Source organism: Pediculus humanus, genomic scaffold (genome assembly GCF_000006295.1).
Source record: "Pediculus humanus corporis 1103172108298 genomic scaffold, whole genome shotgun sequence".
Lineage (NCBI taxonomy): Eukaryota > Metazoa > Arthropoda > Insecta > Psocodea > Pediculidae > Pediculus > Pediculus humanus.
In genome coordinates this window covers 727,036-744,962 of record NW_002987867.1, presented here as the reverse complement: position 1 = coordinate 744,962, position 17,927 = coordinate 727,036, and the positions used below count along the sequence as shown (strand labels likewise).

Genomic DNA, 17,927 nt, shown 5'->3' with positions numbered 1-17,927 from the left:
AACAATTCGATTTATGTATACATAAAATTAAAAGATACACACACACACACACACACACATGCACACACGCGCGCGTGATAAAAACGTCAAAATTTTTGATTTACAAACACGTTTTAATAATAATAATAATAATAATAATAATAAAAACATCAAATCCGCGACTACAATAAAAGAAAAAATAATAATTGTTTTTATATTTATTATTATTATTATTATTATTATTATTATTACATTACATTTTTATTAACTACTTTTCCTTAACAATTACATTCTGCATATATATATATTTATTTCCATCAATTACATAAAATGTACGTATTAAGTAATATTTTTGTAATAAAAAAAAATTTTTTTTTTTTTTTTTTTTATTACGTTTTTTAATAAAAATTTATTCAATATTTAATAATTATAATGTGTATTATATAAATGAATATGTATATATGTATACGTGCAAATGTTTTCCTACGTTTTTTTAAATAATAATAATAATAATAATAATAATAATGATCTTAAGACTTAAACAAACAATTATTATAAAGGGTACACTAACCCTCGATTAGATTCAATCGATTAGACACATTTAAATGAAAAAAAACCCGATCGATCAACCGATTGATGATGATGATGATGATGATGATGATGATGATCTCTTAATTACCTTGAATTATTTTAAACATCGACTCTTTTTAACTCAATAAAATAAATAAATTTAAACAACAACAACAACAACAACCACAACAAACTTATGCGTTCGAAACGTTCGATCCGAAAAAAAGAAAAAAAAAAATGTATATAAATTCGTTCGGCTGTCGCAAAAAAAATAAAAAGGCACGAACCTCCTCCACGTGTTTGTTTGTTTGTTTGTTTATTTATCAACTCACCGCACGAGATAGAGAAGAACTTGTTTCGGCGGTACAAATTCCAAATTTGAATCTAATCCCATTTCGATTTTCCGTGCGAGTAATCTTTTCTTAGCCGATTGTGATGTTTTCATGGCGGTTGTCGCCAAACTTTCCGCAATCGCGAGCGATTCTTTTATATCTTTCAAATTGAATAAACTTCCTACTTTCGACATGTCGTCGTCGTCGTTTGTTAAATTTTCGCACATTTTCTCTTAGAAATTTCTTATTTTTTTAATATTTACTCGAATATTCCAGCGATTTGTTACATAATACGAATAATAATAGTAATAATGATAATAATATTTTTATTAATAATAATAAACACCGAATAAATGATTTGTCGAATTTTCAAAAAAACAACACGAAATCGAATGTGCGTGGAAGCGCATTAAAAAAAAAAAAAAAAAAAAAAAAAAAAAGAAAATTTTCATCCAAACAAACACCTCAAACTTGATACACGTTTAACGATCAAATGATTAAGGAAGTTGTAAAAATTGAAAATAAAAATGAAAAAAAAAAAAAAAAAAAAAAACTTGCCAACCCGATTTGTTTTAAATACGTACGGTAGACTACAATAACAACCAAATGGGTGCTGGGAGGAGAAAATATCGATGGAGGGGATAAAAACGTTTTACGACTCTCCTGCAAAATAAGACACCCAAACGGATTATCTAAAACCGCACACTACAAAACAAAGGGAATGTAAATAAAAAAACGTCGACGTCCTACACTCTATAAATTTCCTTATTATTATTATTATTACTACTTTTTTCCTCCGTGACGAAGTGTTTTAATTTCGAAAAAAAAAAAAAAAAAAAACGTACGAGAAAATCCAAAAATGGAAAATTTCTATCTTTCCTTACCACACAAAACTTTCGCGATTGAATTTTTTTAAATTATATATATAAAAATTAAAACCTGGAAAATCGCGTGAAAAGAAAGAAGGGAAAGAGAGCAGACGACAAATGAAAAGAAAACAAAACGCGTACTCGACAGATAAGGGGGGGGTTAAACAAATGGATTTGTTTTACACGTCGATTGTGTTAGAGCTACGTATTACTACTACTACCACCACTACCACTACTACTACTACCACTGACCTTTATTTCCACGATGTTTTATCAATAGTAAAAAAAAAAAAAAAAAAAAAAACTATAAAAAGACACGTGTATTTAGTAGAATAAGAGACGACGACATTAAAAAAGATTTTCCCCTTTCGAATTTCGTACATTTGCAAAAAATAAATTCATAATAATGCGAGTAGGTCGATCTCTTTAATAAAAATAATTAAATGGCGGTACGTTAAATTAATGGAATCGAATTATCAGACTCCATTTAATAAAATTAATTGGAGCAAAACGACGAAAGGTTAAAAAGAAAAAAAAAAAAAGAAAAATTTTCGTTGCGGATTCCAGACGAAAAAATTTAAAAAAAATCCGCTCCATTTTTTTTTTTACCCTTTGCTTCTTCTTTTTTGTAACTTAACCTATAAAATAATGACAATGGCTGCGACAACAAAAAAAAAAAAAAAAAAATTACAATAAAATGTGTTTGAATAACAAATTTTTTGTTTTGTTTGTTCCTTCCCTTCCCCCCCCCCCACCGTACAAACAGTTTATGATTTATGCAAACATGTTTAAACAAAACTTTACGGTAAACATGTTTAAAAAAAAAAAAACATTATTATCATTATCGCTAACAATTTTTTTTTTGTGATATTAAAAATTTAATAATTACGTAGCGTAATTTATATATATATATATATATATATATATATATATATATATATATATATATATATAAATTAAACTACGTTTCTTTTTTATTATTAATTTATTATTTATTTATTTTTTTTTTTTCGAAAAACTCGTTTTCCTTGCGCGAAATAATGACAATAAAAGGTTCCATTTATTTATTTATTTCGTACGATTCGTTTAAAATAAATTTTAAAATTTTTAATCAATTAATTAATTAATGTTTAATAAAATAATGAGAGAGAGAGAGAGAAAAAAAAATTAAATAATCACCGATCACCCGAATCCATAATTAATTAATTATTTAATTAAAAATTACGACGTAATATAATTTTTTAAAATTTTAATTTATATAAACAATCATTAAATTTTAATATAAATAAATAAATAAATAATTTGTATAGCGGGGTTTTTTTTTTTTAAAGGCCGAATGTTTTTTTTTTTTTATGTTTTTACATTAACAAAAAAAACTGACATGACATTGTTACACATATTATTATTATTATGATAGTTTTTCATGTTTTTAATTACAAACAATGTTTAATGTTTAATTATTCCTTATTTAAAATATAAAATTAATTTAAAAATAATAATAATAATAATAATAATAATAATAACAAATTTTTTTATGGCAATCCGCCTAAAACCAATTAAATTTATTTTATTTTTTGTATGTTTTAAATTTAATAATAATAATAATAATAATAATGAAAACCTTAATCGTTCGAAAAGTTTTTTAATTATCGAGTACTACCTGCTTTTCGACGTGGTTCTTATATTATTAAATTATAAGTAAAAAAAATTTTACGTTACGTTCATATTTACGTAAAATTGTATAAAAATTAATCAAAGTAAAATTGTATTAAAAATAAAATCAAATAATCAAATGAAAAAAAAAAAAAAATACTATCAGGACTCAATAAGAATGTAGGTGTGGTGGTAAATAATAATAATAATAATTTTTTTGTTGTTGTTGTTGTTGCAAAATTTAAATTTATAATTACATAATTACGTCAACGTAATAATCAAAAATAAAATAAAAAAAAAAAATTATGTTCAACGATGGAATTCGAAAAAGAAAAAAAAAATTAGTTACACTAAGAATAATAAAAATGTAAAATTAATAATTTAATTGAAAATTATTATATAAAAATCTATTAAGAAATATAATTTTAAAAAAAAGTACTTAGAAAAAATTTTTTTTTGTTTAAAATCAAGTCATAAAATTCCTTCTTTCTCTCTCTCTCTCTCTCTCTTTCTCTCCTCCTCTCTCTCTTTTTGCATTCTCCATTTTAAAACATTACCAAAAAGACAAAAAATTTACTCAAATGCGACGAATTAATAAATATTTTTTAAAATGGAATCAACTTAATAATAATTGTTTCGACCTATGTTTTGTTACTCATGAGTAATGCCGAAGAAAATCTTTTCCGAACAATTTTCCAAGAATGAAAATTATTAAAAATGCAAATGTTTAAAACACAACAAAAAACATAACGACTATAAAGAAAAAATCACATTTCACACAAACATAATAAAAATAAAATGAATCTCATGAATGAGGAAACACAAAATGAACTTTAATATTATTATTATTATTGTTGTTGTTTTCGAAAACTTATTAATTTAAATTTACTTTATAGGAAATTATTGTTAATATTTAAACAAAAAAAAGCAAAACAATACCTTAAATTATTTTTTTATATATATAATTTTAATTAATTGTTTATAGAGAGGGATTAAGACTTAAGACCTGACCCAATTCCTTGATAAATTGCATCTTACTTCCGAAAGGAAAGTCCGAGGTTAAAGAACAATCGAGAAATTATCCTAAAGGAAAAACTGAAAAACGTCAACACATCAGTAACTATCCTAGAATGAATGTCCTCAACCTGGAGGCCATCAACTTTTTTTTTTTTTTTTTTTTTTTGTAATTTAATGAAAACGTTTTGTTGTTCATTAATTAAACATTAACTCTTTAAAAAAAAATGTTTTGAATTTAATAAAAAAAAAAAAAACTAGGAAATAAATGAGAAGAGAGAGAGATGTTGTTTTAGTTTACAAAATTAAATATGTTCCTTCCATATCGATCATGCGGAAAAACATAATAACAAAAAATTTTTATAAAAAAAAAAAAAAAGATACAATGTAGAAAATCAAAAACAAAAAAAAAAATTAATAAATAAATACCTTGACCTTGCCTAACTAGAATTTATTAAATTTATATTTTCATGGCCAAGACCAAAAAATTAAATTTTATAATTTATTATTATTATTATTTACCAATATGAATGATTTTTAAATATTAATAGTATTGATCTAGTATAATTAGATATTATCAAATAATAAAATTAAATAGGAAGTGATTTTGAATTTTTTTTTTTTTTTTAAACATTGGTTAACAATGTTTACGATTAGTTTTTTTTTTTTAAAATGTTTTTTTATTTGTTATGTTGCAGGCAGTCCTATTTTTCAATTATGGTTTTCATTTTATCAAATTTAAATATATCTAATATACAACATAATTACATAAATACATGTTCGATATTATTTACAATAATAATAATAAATTCAAAACTTTATTATTAAACGAATCATTTTTTGAATTCTTCGCACAATACTCATACATATATATACTTTCAAATTAGTTAATTAGTAACTCATATATATAGTAGTTTAAATTAGTTAAATTAGTAGCAAATGTGATTAATAAATAATCATAATGAGTAACAATCATATCGATAAGTTTTTTTTAAAACATTAATTTTATTTTATGTACTCAGCACATTATGATCTTTCAGCACTCGATCATAAATTTTATTTATTTCAAACGATATTTGATTTTATTATCGAATATAATTTTTTAAAAATAATTTTCCATTTATGTCAAACATCAATAGGAAGACTAACAGTTATTCAAAATGAAAAAAACATGTTGTAATTGATTTTATGGGGTTATTTAATCAAGGTATTTTACATTCGAGACACATTGATGATTTTTATTAAAATTATTCATTCGAATTAATTTTATTATTGAGAATAAGTGTAATCAAAGTAATCGAATAATAATTTTTATTTTTTATAATTCAATGATTTAGATTTTAATTTTTTGTTTCTTTTTTTTTTTTGTATCAAGAAGAAAAAAAATTTATGTGATTTCAATGTTCTAATCATAAATATTTATATTGAAATTCATAAATAAATATTTTATAGAAAAAATAAAAAACATTAACATAATTTTCTTAACAAGAACGTGTTAAAACTTTTATCAAAAGATTAATTAAGAAAAACTAACCCTAATAGCATAATGGAAAAATGTAAATGTCAAGATTAACAAATCTCGTTTGAATTAATTAGTGCAATAAAGATTATACTTAACATTTACAATTTATGATAATTATTATAATTATTTATAAGTATAAAATTTAACTTACCAAGTAATTAATTTTTTTGTCTGTTGATATATTTTGAAAATTTTCATAAAAGCAAGCAAGTTGTGCGTGAGTACAAAACAGAACAATAATTTTAAAACATTTTTATTTTTTACAAAACTAATATTATTATTATTAACTTATCTGTGTAAAATTTATCACCCTTTTTTTAACGTTTTAACGAAATAAAATTCAAAAAACATTTAAAAAAACTATTTGAACATAAAATTTTAAAATCTCATATAAAATAAAACCAGAGTTTACGTAACGGAAAATCACGACTAATCTAGTTCCACGAAAAAAACGTTTACGTAACTCATAGCAAAATAGAATAATAATAAAAAACCTGCAAAATTTCAAAATTTAATCGAATCTAAAAAAAAAAAAGAAAAATTATTATCACGAATTAATATAAAATACGTCGTTGATATAATAATAATAATTCTGAACGATTAAATTACAATTTTATTTTTATCGAATCCATTATGTTAATAATTTGATTAGTTAAAACAACTTTCAGTGAATGTCAAATTGATATTCAAATGATTAATATTTATTTATTGTAATTTAATTACTCAAATAATCATCGTTAATTAAAAAATGTATAAATGTTACTACGTTTAAACGACTTATTAAAACATTATTTCAAACTTTGCAGTTTTGAATTGCTAAAAAAAATAACGGAAAAAATATATGACGTAATCAATTTACTCAAATTCACGCCATTTTCTTTTTTTTTTTTAATCGTAACCGTATTTAAAACGTTGAGACATTTATTTCTTTCTTATTATTTTTTTATTTACAATAATTTTATTTTATAACACACACACACACATCAAAGGTCACTCACGTAAGTTATTTATTTCAATATGAAAGAAAAACCAAAAACTTACACACACACACATAAAAAAAAAAGAAATCAATACTTAAATTATTATTATTATTATTATTATAATTTAATATTAGCCTTGGTATTTAATTGTGTATTTGTAAAAATCATTTATTGACATATTAATTAATATAAATGTTCTGTTAGTAAATTTTATTTAAATGTCACTGATAATAATAATAATGAATATAATAAAGGAAAAACTTACTTTTTATATATAAAAAAAAAATATAAACTAATTTTTACAATTGATGATAACTTTCAAGTTATTTGATAAAAAATTTAAATTTTTTATTTATTTACTTCCTTTACTAAATAGATTTTAAACCATCCATTAAACACACTATGTAATAATAATAATAATAATAATAATACGGTGTGTATAGTTTTCAAAACAATTTTTTTTTGTTAATGTCTGTGTGTGTGTGATTATTGATATGGTTATCAACATTTTCATGACGTATCAAACTTACAAAAATTATATAATAATAATAATAATTTTTATTTATTTATTAATTGTATTTAATCAATAAGTTTCTTTTTTTTTTGTCATTGTCAAACAAATAAATTTAATTTATTATTAATTATCTAAAAAAAAAAAATTTTTTTGTTCATTTTACACTCAATATTTTACTATATAATCTTTGGTTTAATACGTGTACATAAGTATTTATATATAAATAAATTTATTTTTCTATGTAAATAAATATCATTATTATTATTACACATAATTATATATATATAAGATACATAAAATTTTTTTTTAATATAAAATGCATTCGTTTTGAGACTTTTAAATAAATTTTTTAAATGAATTTTAAACGAATTTAATTTGAAATGGGGGGCGGGGGGAGAAACGATAATGATAATAACGACTAATTACGATATTAATTATTAATTTAATCCAATCGATTAACAAAAATAAATTATCAATAAAATTACGACAATAAAAAATTAAAAAAAAAAAAAAAAAAATTTTTTTTGATATTAATTATAACTAAACCCTTTCATCGATCCGAAATCGGACAAATAAAAAATAAAATTAATTTTTAATTATTATTATTTTTTTTATAATTTATATATATATAAATAATTTTATTTATTTATTTATTTATAAAACAAAAAATTTCTACCCATTATAAATTATTCCACGATACAATATCAATAGAGATCCCTTTTACAAAAAAAAAAAAATTAAAATTTTATATTTTTTTTTTAATTTACATACACGCAATTATTATTATTATTATTATTACTATCGACCTATTAATTAATCATCTATTTATTTATTTATTTATTTTAAAATGGCATTTACATAAATATTTATTTATTTAAAATTCGTAAGTATATGTTTATAAATATATATTTATTTAAATATTTACACACACTCATTTATATTTATATATAATAATAATAATAATTTAAAAAAAAAAAAAACTAAAAACGACAATAAAATCATTTGACAATAATCATAATATGTTAACATAATAATAATAATAATAATAATAATAATAATAAAAATGAAACAAATAAAAAATAATTAAAATATTTAAACGCGTGGATTACGACAATAAGACGGATTACAATAAACTTTTGCGTACAAAATTGTTAATCATTATTATTATTTCATTTATATTTCGCAAAAGGAAACAATTTATGAAAATCCAAATTAAAAAAATTTTTTTTTTTAATTCATACAAATACATAAAATAAATAAATAAATAAATTTAATATTAAACACGATTTTAAAAAAACAAAAAAAATTGATTTTAATTTAAAATAAATATAACGAAATAAAATAAAATAAAAATAAACCACTCCCTACTACCTACTCCCTCCCTCCCATTTCCCCTTCCCCCCATTACATTGATTACATCAAACGAGCGGAAGTAAAAAAAAAATTTTTAAAACAAAACAAACACGATTAAAATAATAATAATACTAGATTTACGCAAAAAATATATAAAATATATAGTAAAACCGCCATTTTAAAAACATATTTGCCCCCCCCCTTTTTTTTCCTTTTTCCGCGTACTAATTAAAAATAATAATAATAATAATAAAATTTCATCTGAATAAAATCAAACTTTGTTAATCTCATCACGATTCATTTCAACTTTATATATATATATAATTTTTTTTCTTTTCTTTGGAATGACGTACGCAAAATTATCCAAAAGTTTTTCTTTTTCTTTTTTTCTTGTATTTGGAATCTCTCGGTTTAATCTCGATTAAAGAGAAAAAAAAGTCCTTAAGGTCTTTTGACGAGATTTACTCGTTTTAAAACGATATTTAGACCTGAATTCCGGCGCCGAAACCTTAGAGAACCTTATGCGTTTGCATCGTCTGCAACTTTTTCCTTTTTTTTTCCTTTTAAAAGTTCCTTAAAGGGTTTTCCGTTATTCGATTCTCACCCGTGAAATATGTTCAGTTGAAGAGCACCGAATTAGGATCTTCATTGTCTAATTGTTTGATGTAACGGAGGACATCTTTTTTCGTGATCACGCCCAGGAGACGTCTGAAATATTCAATAACGCGTTTAATCTTTTATCGTTTTATCACATAACCTTGAAAATCTTTGGGAAATGTTGTTTTGCGAGGTACGCACCCGTTGTGTGTCACCAAAGTTTGTCGTAATCCTAATTTTCTAAACATGTCAATCACCGTTTCCATGGGAGTTTGATCTGTGATCGTTATCGGAGCCATATCCAATATTCTTTTGAGTTTTAGGGGTGCGGGTCCCAACGTTTGACCCGCTGGTATCGTGTTAAAAACTACGAGTGATTGCCCGCTGATCCCTTCCAATGTTCTTTTGGCGTTGGCTACATTTTTCCAAATACAAATCGAAGTTGTAAAATAATTTAATGAAATAATAATAATAAAAAAAACAACAACGACAACTCACAAATAGCAAGTAAAAGATCTCTTCTAAGGACGAAACCCACTAGGTATTGACTTTCTTTAGACACGACTACGGGAAAACCATTATGTTCGGTTTCTTTTAAAATGGATTCGACATCATCCACAGTCATTGAATCTTGTGTTAACACTGTGAGAGGTTCGCTCCTTAAAACAAAAAAAAAAAAGCAAAAAAAGGTAACGAACGATCGTTTATTTAAAAAAGTAAAAAAAAAAAAAAAAAAAAAAAATTAATGGAAAATTACTTTGGTTGCATTACGTCTGCAGCTAAAGCCGTGTGTGCCATTTCTTCTTTGCTGTCAAGAAATGGATAACCGTTCAAACAAATGTGAGCATCGTAAACTCCCTGCTTTCCCAAAGCGTCACCCACCCATTTACTAGCCATCGCAGCTACCATCAACGGTACGATATATCGAACACCACCGGTTAACTCAAACATTATCACAACTAAGGATACTGCTCGAATGAAAAAAAAAAAAAACATTTTTTGAAAAACAACAGCCAAAAGGTTTCTTAATATGACAATTTTTTTTTTTTTTTGTTTACCCGTCATTCTGGTAACTCCTCCGAGCACAGCTGCCGCTCCCACCATTGCATACAATCCCGGCGTTATGCAATCGTCACCCGTGGAACATTCTCCGCTGAATGGCCATATGTAAGGATAGTTATAAGCCAATTGTTCGACAAAAATCCCGACTATTCTACCCATGATGGCACCCAAACATAAACTTGGAATAAAGAGACCGCAGGGAACTTTCATACCGAAAGTAAAAACGGTTGCGACTAATTTGAAAACGAGAGCTAGAGATAATAATCGAACTGCTTTATATACTCCTGGTCCGGCGGCTGCGATTTCAATGGCGGAATTGACGTCTGTAAAATTTCTGTTGTAGTCACTGAAAGGAATAACAATTTTTTTTGTTTTTAATTTATTTTCGATACGATGTGGAAAATTTATTTTTTCAAATACCATAAATTATCCGAATTTGATATTCCACACTGGCTAAAAAGAAGTAAAATTAACTGTGAAGTATTCATTCTCGTATATGGATTGGGATAAGCGATCACTGCAGTCATAACGGCAACAACTAATACTTCAGTCACTGGATATTGACCCAATTTTGATGTTTTACGATATCTGCACCAGTACAAATTGGCCTTTATAAATATCGTAGCTATAATTCCCTATAAATTTTACAATTTTTAATTTTACTTCTCCAAGTTTTCCAACTTAATTTTCCACGTAACAAAAAATAAATAAATATTGTTCTCACCCCGATAATACCTAATCCAACGAAAGGAACCAATTCAAAAAATATCCAAGGTTTGTTATATTCAACGTAAAACAAAACAGAATGTTCGTTCCCGAACGGATTTATGGATCTCAGTATGAAAGCAGCCACCAAAGCGCAAAAAAAAGATCTCCACAACGTTTTCAAAGGAAAGTAATAACTAACCTAAACAAGGGAGAACAATCATCGATAAATTAGAAATCAGGAACGTCGATAACAAAAGTTAATAACCAATTGTATCATATTTACTTCTTCTAAACTGAAAAGAACTCCTCCGATGGGTGCTCCGAAAGCAACAGAAACTCCAGCAGCGGCAGCCGCCGATAATATTTCTCTTTTTTTCGCTTCGTTCCTTCCGTATTTCGGAAACAAATACGAAAATATATTTCCGATACAACATGCTATGTGAACCATTGGACCTTCTTTTCCCAAACTCAAACCCGCGGATACGGCTAACATTATGCCAACGGACTTGATTATCAGAGTCCATTTACCTAAATACCCACGAATTATAAAGCCACTAAGTATAGTTTTAATCTGAAAAAAAAAAAAAAAAAAATTATTAAAATTGATTTATATAAAAAATATGAAATTATTATCATTATTATTTACCTCAGGTATACCAGATCCGCAAGCGTATGGAGCAAAAGCTCTTACCAAAGCTGCGGCTAAAGCGGCAAAAAGTAAGGCCCAACATATGTAGAAAAAGTATGAGATGACATAGGATCCAGCTCCTTCTCTGGCCTGATTAAATACTTTTGGCCATGTCCACCACTTGATAAAACAAAACACAAAAATACAAATGAAAACAAATTCACACGAGCGTGCCATTTTTTTTTTTGTTCTTTTAAATTTTCACACAATTATTACATAACCTCCACCTGGGAACATTTCCCTTATCGACGTTATTTCATTCGAAGACCAACAACACTGTTCCTGATTTAACCAAAAAGCTTGAGGACATATACCGAATTTGAGATCGGACATCCATGAAGCTCCTATGTCTATAACACCCGCGACGACTCCCGTGAATAATCCGACTAAAAGAACGCATAACCATCCCGACCAAGCGTCGTGAGCTCCCTTAATTAAATCGTATATGGAATCCTGTTTTTTTTTAACTATGTATCTGTGTCGCATACGATCTCTCGTTATATCCCTTTGCCAATCGATCGTGTGAAAATCTTCATATTGTCCGATGCCAGGTATATCGTCCGATTCGCAAGGCACTACAATACAAAATTTCATTCAATAAATATTCAACCCTTTTCAATTTTATTTTCATTCGTTTATGGTAAAAATTTTTGGAAAACATTAACACTCGATGTTACACTTGGGGGGGGGGGAAAAAATAATAATAATAATACGTATATGTACGGATTCCATGAATAAAAATCAAGTAAGGAGGTTACGATGAAAAATTTTTGAATTTTTTTTTTTTTTTTTTTTTTTCACGAAGGGAAAATCGAACATTTTTTTTTTTTGGGGGGGGTGCTTCCTGTCAACAAGTGAGGGGAATCCATTTTTAAAAAACAATAACGAATATATATACGACGTTATACGTTTTCAAAGACGTGAATAACACAAAAACAAATACTTACAAATTTTCAATGGTCTAATTATTGAATTTGCCAAAAAATTAAAAACGTTCGAAAAATTATAACCGCTCCTCTCAACCATATTTTTTAATTATTTTTCAATAAAAAATAAAAAATAATAATAATAATAATTTAAAAATTTTTTTTTCATCATTAAATTCTATCACCTGGTGTGACTGACTGACGTGGCCTTAACAAATTTTTTTTAAACAATTAATTCATTGTCTCAAATGTCGTGTGTTACGCACATTTTTTTAGGTGACAAAAAATTATTGTTTTTTATTCTATTACAGAAGAAAAATGAAAAGAAAAGAAAAGAAAAGAAAAGGAAAACAACAACAACAACAAAAATATTGTCTGTCTTTCTCTCTTTCTTTGGCATATTAACTGTATTGGTTTAATGGTGTGCGTGCGTGTGTGTGTGTGTCGCGGCTTCTCGCTCGGGGAAAACCATAAAATAATAATAATAATAATAATAATAATTTATTTTCAACTTACTGTGCATTCCTCCAAAAGATATGCCAACTGAAATGAAAAAAAAAAAAAAAAAATAAAAAAAAATATTAATAATAATATTATCAAACGTTTAAAAAAACCCCCCGATAAATGGGAAAAGAACGTTTCGACATCAATCAAACTGAGTCATTTAAAACAATTATTATTATTATTATTATTATTATTTATTTATTTATTATTGAGTATTTAATACACAGAGAGAGAGAGAGAGAGAGAGATTCGAGGGAAATGATAAATTTTCGATAAATAAATGAATCATCATACATCCTTCGGGGTTAAACGATCAGCAAATGATTGTAAATGGCTTACATTTCAATATATAAAAAAAAAAAAATTTTTTTTTTTTTTTTTTTTTTTATTCATCAACCACAAGAAGTCAATAATAAATAATTACAGGTTTTCGAATCATTATTCCAAGGTCAATATTTTGAAATTGATACCATAAAAGTTTTAATAATAATAATAATAATAATCATAATCCATATCATGTGAAAGGGCAAAAAATTAAAAAAAAAAAAAAAAAAAAAAAACTCACCTCCACATTCTCTTAAACGTTTATTGACGGGTCCTTTGAAAACTAATCACACAAACGCAACATAAAAAAAAATAAAATAAAATAAAATAAAATAAAAAGCAGTGCAAAATAAATAATAATGATTAATAAATTTTTAATAAAAATAAATAAAAAAATCAAATTTTTAAATGACACACAACACAAAATAAATGATAAAAATTTAAAAAAAAATTATTATTTTTTTTTTTTTGTGGGGCGGATCCAATGCAATTTAATCTCAACACAAAACATTTCTCATAACTTTTATGATAGTCAATACTTTTATTCACTCGACTCATTTTTTTAATATGATTAATTATTAGATAATTATGACTTAATTTTTCTTATTCGATTAAACGACAAAATTATGATTTGTACTTCAAGTTTCAATTGTTTTTAAAAATAATAACTAATCATCATCATTATTATTAAAATTTTATAAATAAATTACTTATTCGTTTCAATTTATTTTAAATATATATATTTATATATATATTTTATAAATTGTTTGTTTCGAGAAATGTTTCGTTTAATCTAGCACTACAAACAATTAGTTAAAAGAAAATAATAATAAAAGAAAAATATCATGCATAGGTAAAATATATATGAAAATTAATAATTTTAAAATAATAAATTATCTAAACCAATAATTTATATAAATAATCATTGAGGAAATACATTTTATCAACTTTTATGTGCTAGGTAATAATATAAATTAATATGAAAAGTTTTCGTTTATGTGGATAACTGAAAAACAAATGAATACTGCAAGAATAAAATATTCTCTTTTGCAAATTTTATTCATTTAATTGTGCAAGGTAAATCATAAGTAAAATTTAAATTTATCTAAAGGCAGATTAATTTCTTTTTTTTGTTACCTGGCTCTGAATAATCTTCATCTTGGTTAGATGCATCTTGATTATCGTTACTGACACCGGATGTTGTTATGTCAATCATATCGTCATCAGAACTTATTGAAACCGTTTGCCCATTTGTATGAGATTTTTGCATCTGTTAAATTAAAAGAAAGAGAGAGAGAGAGAGAAAGAAAAAGAAAAAAACATTATATTAATTAAATTTTAACTGTATTCTTTTTAAAGTAATAAAATAAGATTGCATAACAGTTGGACATATTTAAATACTATTTAATAACAAAAAAGAATATTAAACGATATGTACACATATGGCTGTTTTTTTTTTTTTTGTTTAATAATTCAAATATTGCACATCATGCAAGATTTTAATAAAAATTTATCTTCGAATGTATTTAAATATATTTTTTTTTAAAAATTGGTTTTATAAACTAAAGTTGATAATGACACAGAAAAAAACAATGAAATAATCTTTCGATGACATTTCAAGTAGTTTTGACAAAAAAAAAAAAAAAAAACTGACCTAAAAATAAAATTTTTGAGTGTTTTATTTTAAAATAAAAAAAGCTAACAAAAGAATATACGTCGTAATTTTCAAATGCATTTTAAATAAAATTAATTTTATAGAGACGTAGATTTACAATATAATTGCATTTTATTACTTAAGCTGAAAGATTAATTAATTTTTTTTTTGTTTTTTTTAGTCAAATGAATTAAAAATTAATGGTGAAACAGGTAAAAAATTGCAATTGCAAGTTTGAGTGCATAAATAGTTTTTAAAACGCCTATGAAAATATTATAGCAATTTTATAACGATTACAATTAAGCAAGTAAAGAAAAAATTACAATAAAATACACACATACATCATATACATAAAAAATAAGTTAATAAAATTAAAATATTTGTAGGGTTTCACAGTTAATGAGTTAAACACTGACCTGATCATTAACAGCTTGATATGATGCAGGAACAGTTAAGGGAATAGAATTACCATTTCCCTTTAGTGGATCCTTTTCCATTCTATAAACTTATTGAAAACCTGCCAAACACACATTCTCTTGTGATTAAAATACGAATCAAAAGTAAACGTGCAATGGCGTCTTAAAAAAAAAAAAAAAAAAAGTGCAGACGACACGTCAAAGCGTTAACAAAAAAAAAAAGCATATTTTATTTGTGAAAAATAAAAAAAAAATGTAAGTTCTTTTTTCTTACCATTTTTTCACAAAAAAAAAAAAAAAAGAAACTGTTCGTAAACAGCAATTGTTTTTTTTATTCGATCATAACGTATGAAAAATACAAAAAAACAAAATAAAAACAATTACATTTGATTTAACGTAATGACTTTTACTACGCGAGTTTTTTACCTTCTTTCAATTTTTTTTTATGGCAAAAGTCACTCCATTTAACGCGTAGTATTTATGATTTCCTTTTACATTCGACAAATGACGGTTGGCAACGGATTTCAAAAACAAATGTAAATTCAATGGACGGAGTATAAAAGGATTAAATAATAATACATTGTTTGTTTGTTACAAAATAATTTTTTTATTTTTAGATGTCATCATCGATTAAATTAATCACTTTCGACGTGACCGGTACGATTTTATTATTTAAAACACCCGTTTTGAAAAAATATGCATCGACGGCATTCGAAAATGGATTAAATGCCGATTATGCAACATTGGAAAAAAATTTTTTAAAAGGTTGGAGTTCGTTACGGGAAAAACATCCGAATTTTGGTAAAAAAACAGGATTGGGTTGGGAAAAATGGTGGATGAAAATGGTAGAAAAAACATTTGACGGTTTCATTAATGAAAACGATAATAAAATAGTGAAAATAGCAAATGACCTAATTAAATATCATTCGACCGCAGATGCATTCGAGATAAGAGACGGAACGAAAGATTTATTAAATTATTTAAAAAATAAAAAAAAAAAAAATTTAGGAATCGTATCCAATTACGATCCTCGTTTGCACATAATATTAAAACAATTGAATTTAAATAATTATTTTGATTTCGTTTTAACGTCCTACGAATTCGGATGTGAAAAACCAAACGAGAAAATTTTCCGAGAAGCTTTAAAACTCGGCAATTGTCATAATGGAGTCGAAGCACTTCACGTTGGTGACGATTACGTAAATGATTATTTAGGTGCAAAAAATGCCGGTTTAAATGCCATTTTAATTAATCAAAATGAAAAAATTAACGATTATGTTAATCATTCGGACGTATTTGATAATTTTCATCGTCTTAAAAAACATTTGGAAAAATTTTAAATATATATATATATATATATTGAGTAAAAACTCGAGAATCCCGTTATTAGACCAATAAATTCCCCCCCCCCTCCAACAATTCCTTTAATCATTCATTTAAAAAATTTTTTTTTCTTTTTTTTTCACGGTTAACCGTCGTCACGCACTCTTTATTTTATATTTAAACAAAAAAAAAAAAAATTTAAAGCGTGACAAACCGACACACAGATTAACGAAATCGTTAAAAATTATTTTTAAATTTAAACTTTTTCTTTTTTTTTTATTATCATTATCATTATCATTATCATTATTATAATAATTAATTTTAAAATTAAATCAATCATCACAATCATAAAGAAATAGGAATTATCACATCTACAAAAAATTTCTCCAAATTTTTCTTCTTCTTCTTCATATTTTTATATTATTATTATTATTATTAATGTATTAATAATGTATTAATTAATGTATTATGTAATTTAATTAAAATATTAACTTAGTTAATTAATTATTAATTAATTTTGTAAAATAATAACGAAAAGTTTTTTTAAAATAAATAAAAAGCCTAATTTTTATTTTTCCCTTTTTTTTTTTTCTTATTATTATTTTTTTTTGAGAGAGAGAAATACAATTTATTAAATTTATGTATATATATTTAATAATGTAACTAAAAAAACATAAAACTGTCTCTCTCTCTTAATTAATTAATTAAAATATTATTATTATTATTATTATTTACATGAAAAGGAAATTGTGCAATGAATACATATATATATGTAATATGCACACGTTTTTCTGATTTATTTATCGTTACGCACACAAAAAAAAAAAAAAATAAATAAAATATCGATTAATTAATTAATTAAAACGAAAAACGGACAACAAAAATAATAATTAATTACTAAATAAATAATTAATAAAATGTTTATTTACGTTGATTTTT

At 24.5% G+C, this 17,927-nt stretch overlaps 4 protein-coding genes across 4 annotated transcripts; 1 reads left to right on the top strand and 3 right to left on the bottom strand.

Moving 5' to 3' along the window:
• Positions 1-654: 654 nt before the first annotated feature.
• Phum_PHUM563810 (uncharacterized protein) lies at positions 655-1,108 on the bottom strand (the record flags this gene model as incomplete). Its single annotated transcript, XM_002431938.1, has 2 exons — positions 655-658; positions 882-1,108. 2 exons carry the CDS (start codon positions 1,106-1,108, stop codon positions 655-657), a joined length of 231 nt encoding a protein of 76 aa, XP_002431983.1.
• An 8,295-nt stretch (positions 1,109-9,403) lies between these two features.
• On the bottom strand, positions 9,404-12,435 carry Phum_PHUM563800 (Chloride channel protein, putative; the record flags this gene model as incomplete). Its single annotated transcript, XM_002431937.1, has 10 exons — positions 9,404-9,494; positions 9,585-9,798; positions 9,882-10,042; positions 10,141-10,351; positions 10,442-10,791; positions 10,866-11,080; positions 11,170-11,352; positions 11,437-11,724; positions 11,800-11,961; positions 12,058-12,435. The coding sequence occupies 10 exons, from the start codon at positions 12,433-12,435 to the stop codon at positions 9,404-9,406; spliced, it is 2,253 nt and encodes a 750-aa protein (XP_002431982.1).
• Positions 12,436-14,383: 1,948 nt separating this feature from the next.
• Positions 14,384-15,746, bottom strand: Phum_PHUM563790 (uncharacterized protein; the record flags this gene model as incomplete). Its single annotated transcript, XM_002431936.1, has 3 exons — positions 14,384-14,394; positions 14,733-14,865; positions 15,666-15,746. 3 exons carry the CDS (start codon positions 15,744-15,746, stop codon positions 14,384-14,386), a joined length of 225 nt encoding a protein of 74 aa, XP_002431981.1.
• Positions 15,747-16,210: 464 nt separating this feature from the next.
• Phum_PHUM563780 (uncharacterized protein) lies at positions 16,211-17,005 on the top strand (the record flags this gene model as incomplete). The annotated part of the gene is made up of 2 exons (XM_002431935.1): positions 16,211-16,219; positions 16,283-17,005. 2 exons carry the CDS (start codon positions 16,211-16,213, stop codon positions 17,003-17,005), a joined length of 732 nt encoding a protein of 243 aa, XP_002431980.1.
• Positions 17,006-17,927: the final 922 nt, after the last annotated feature.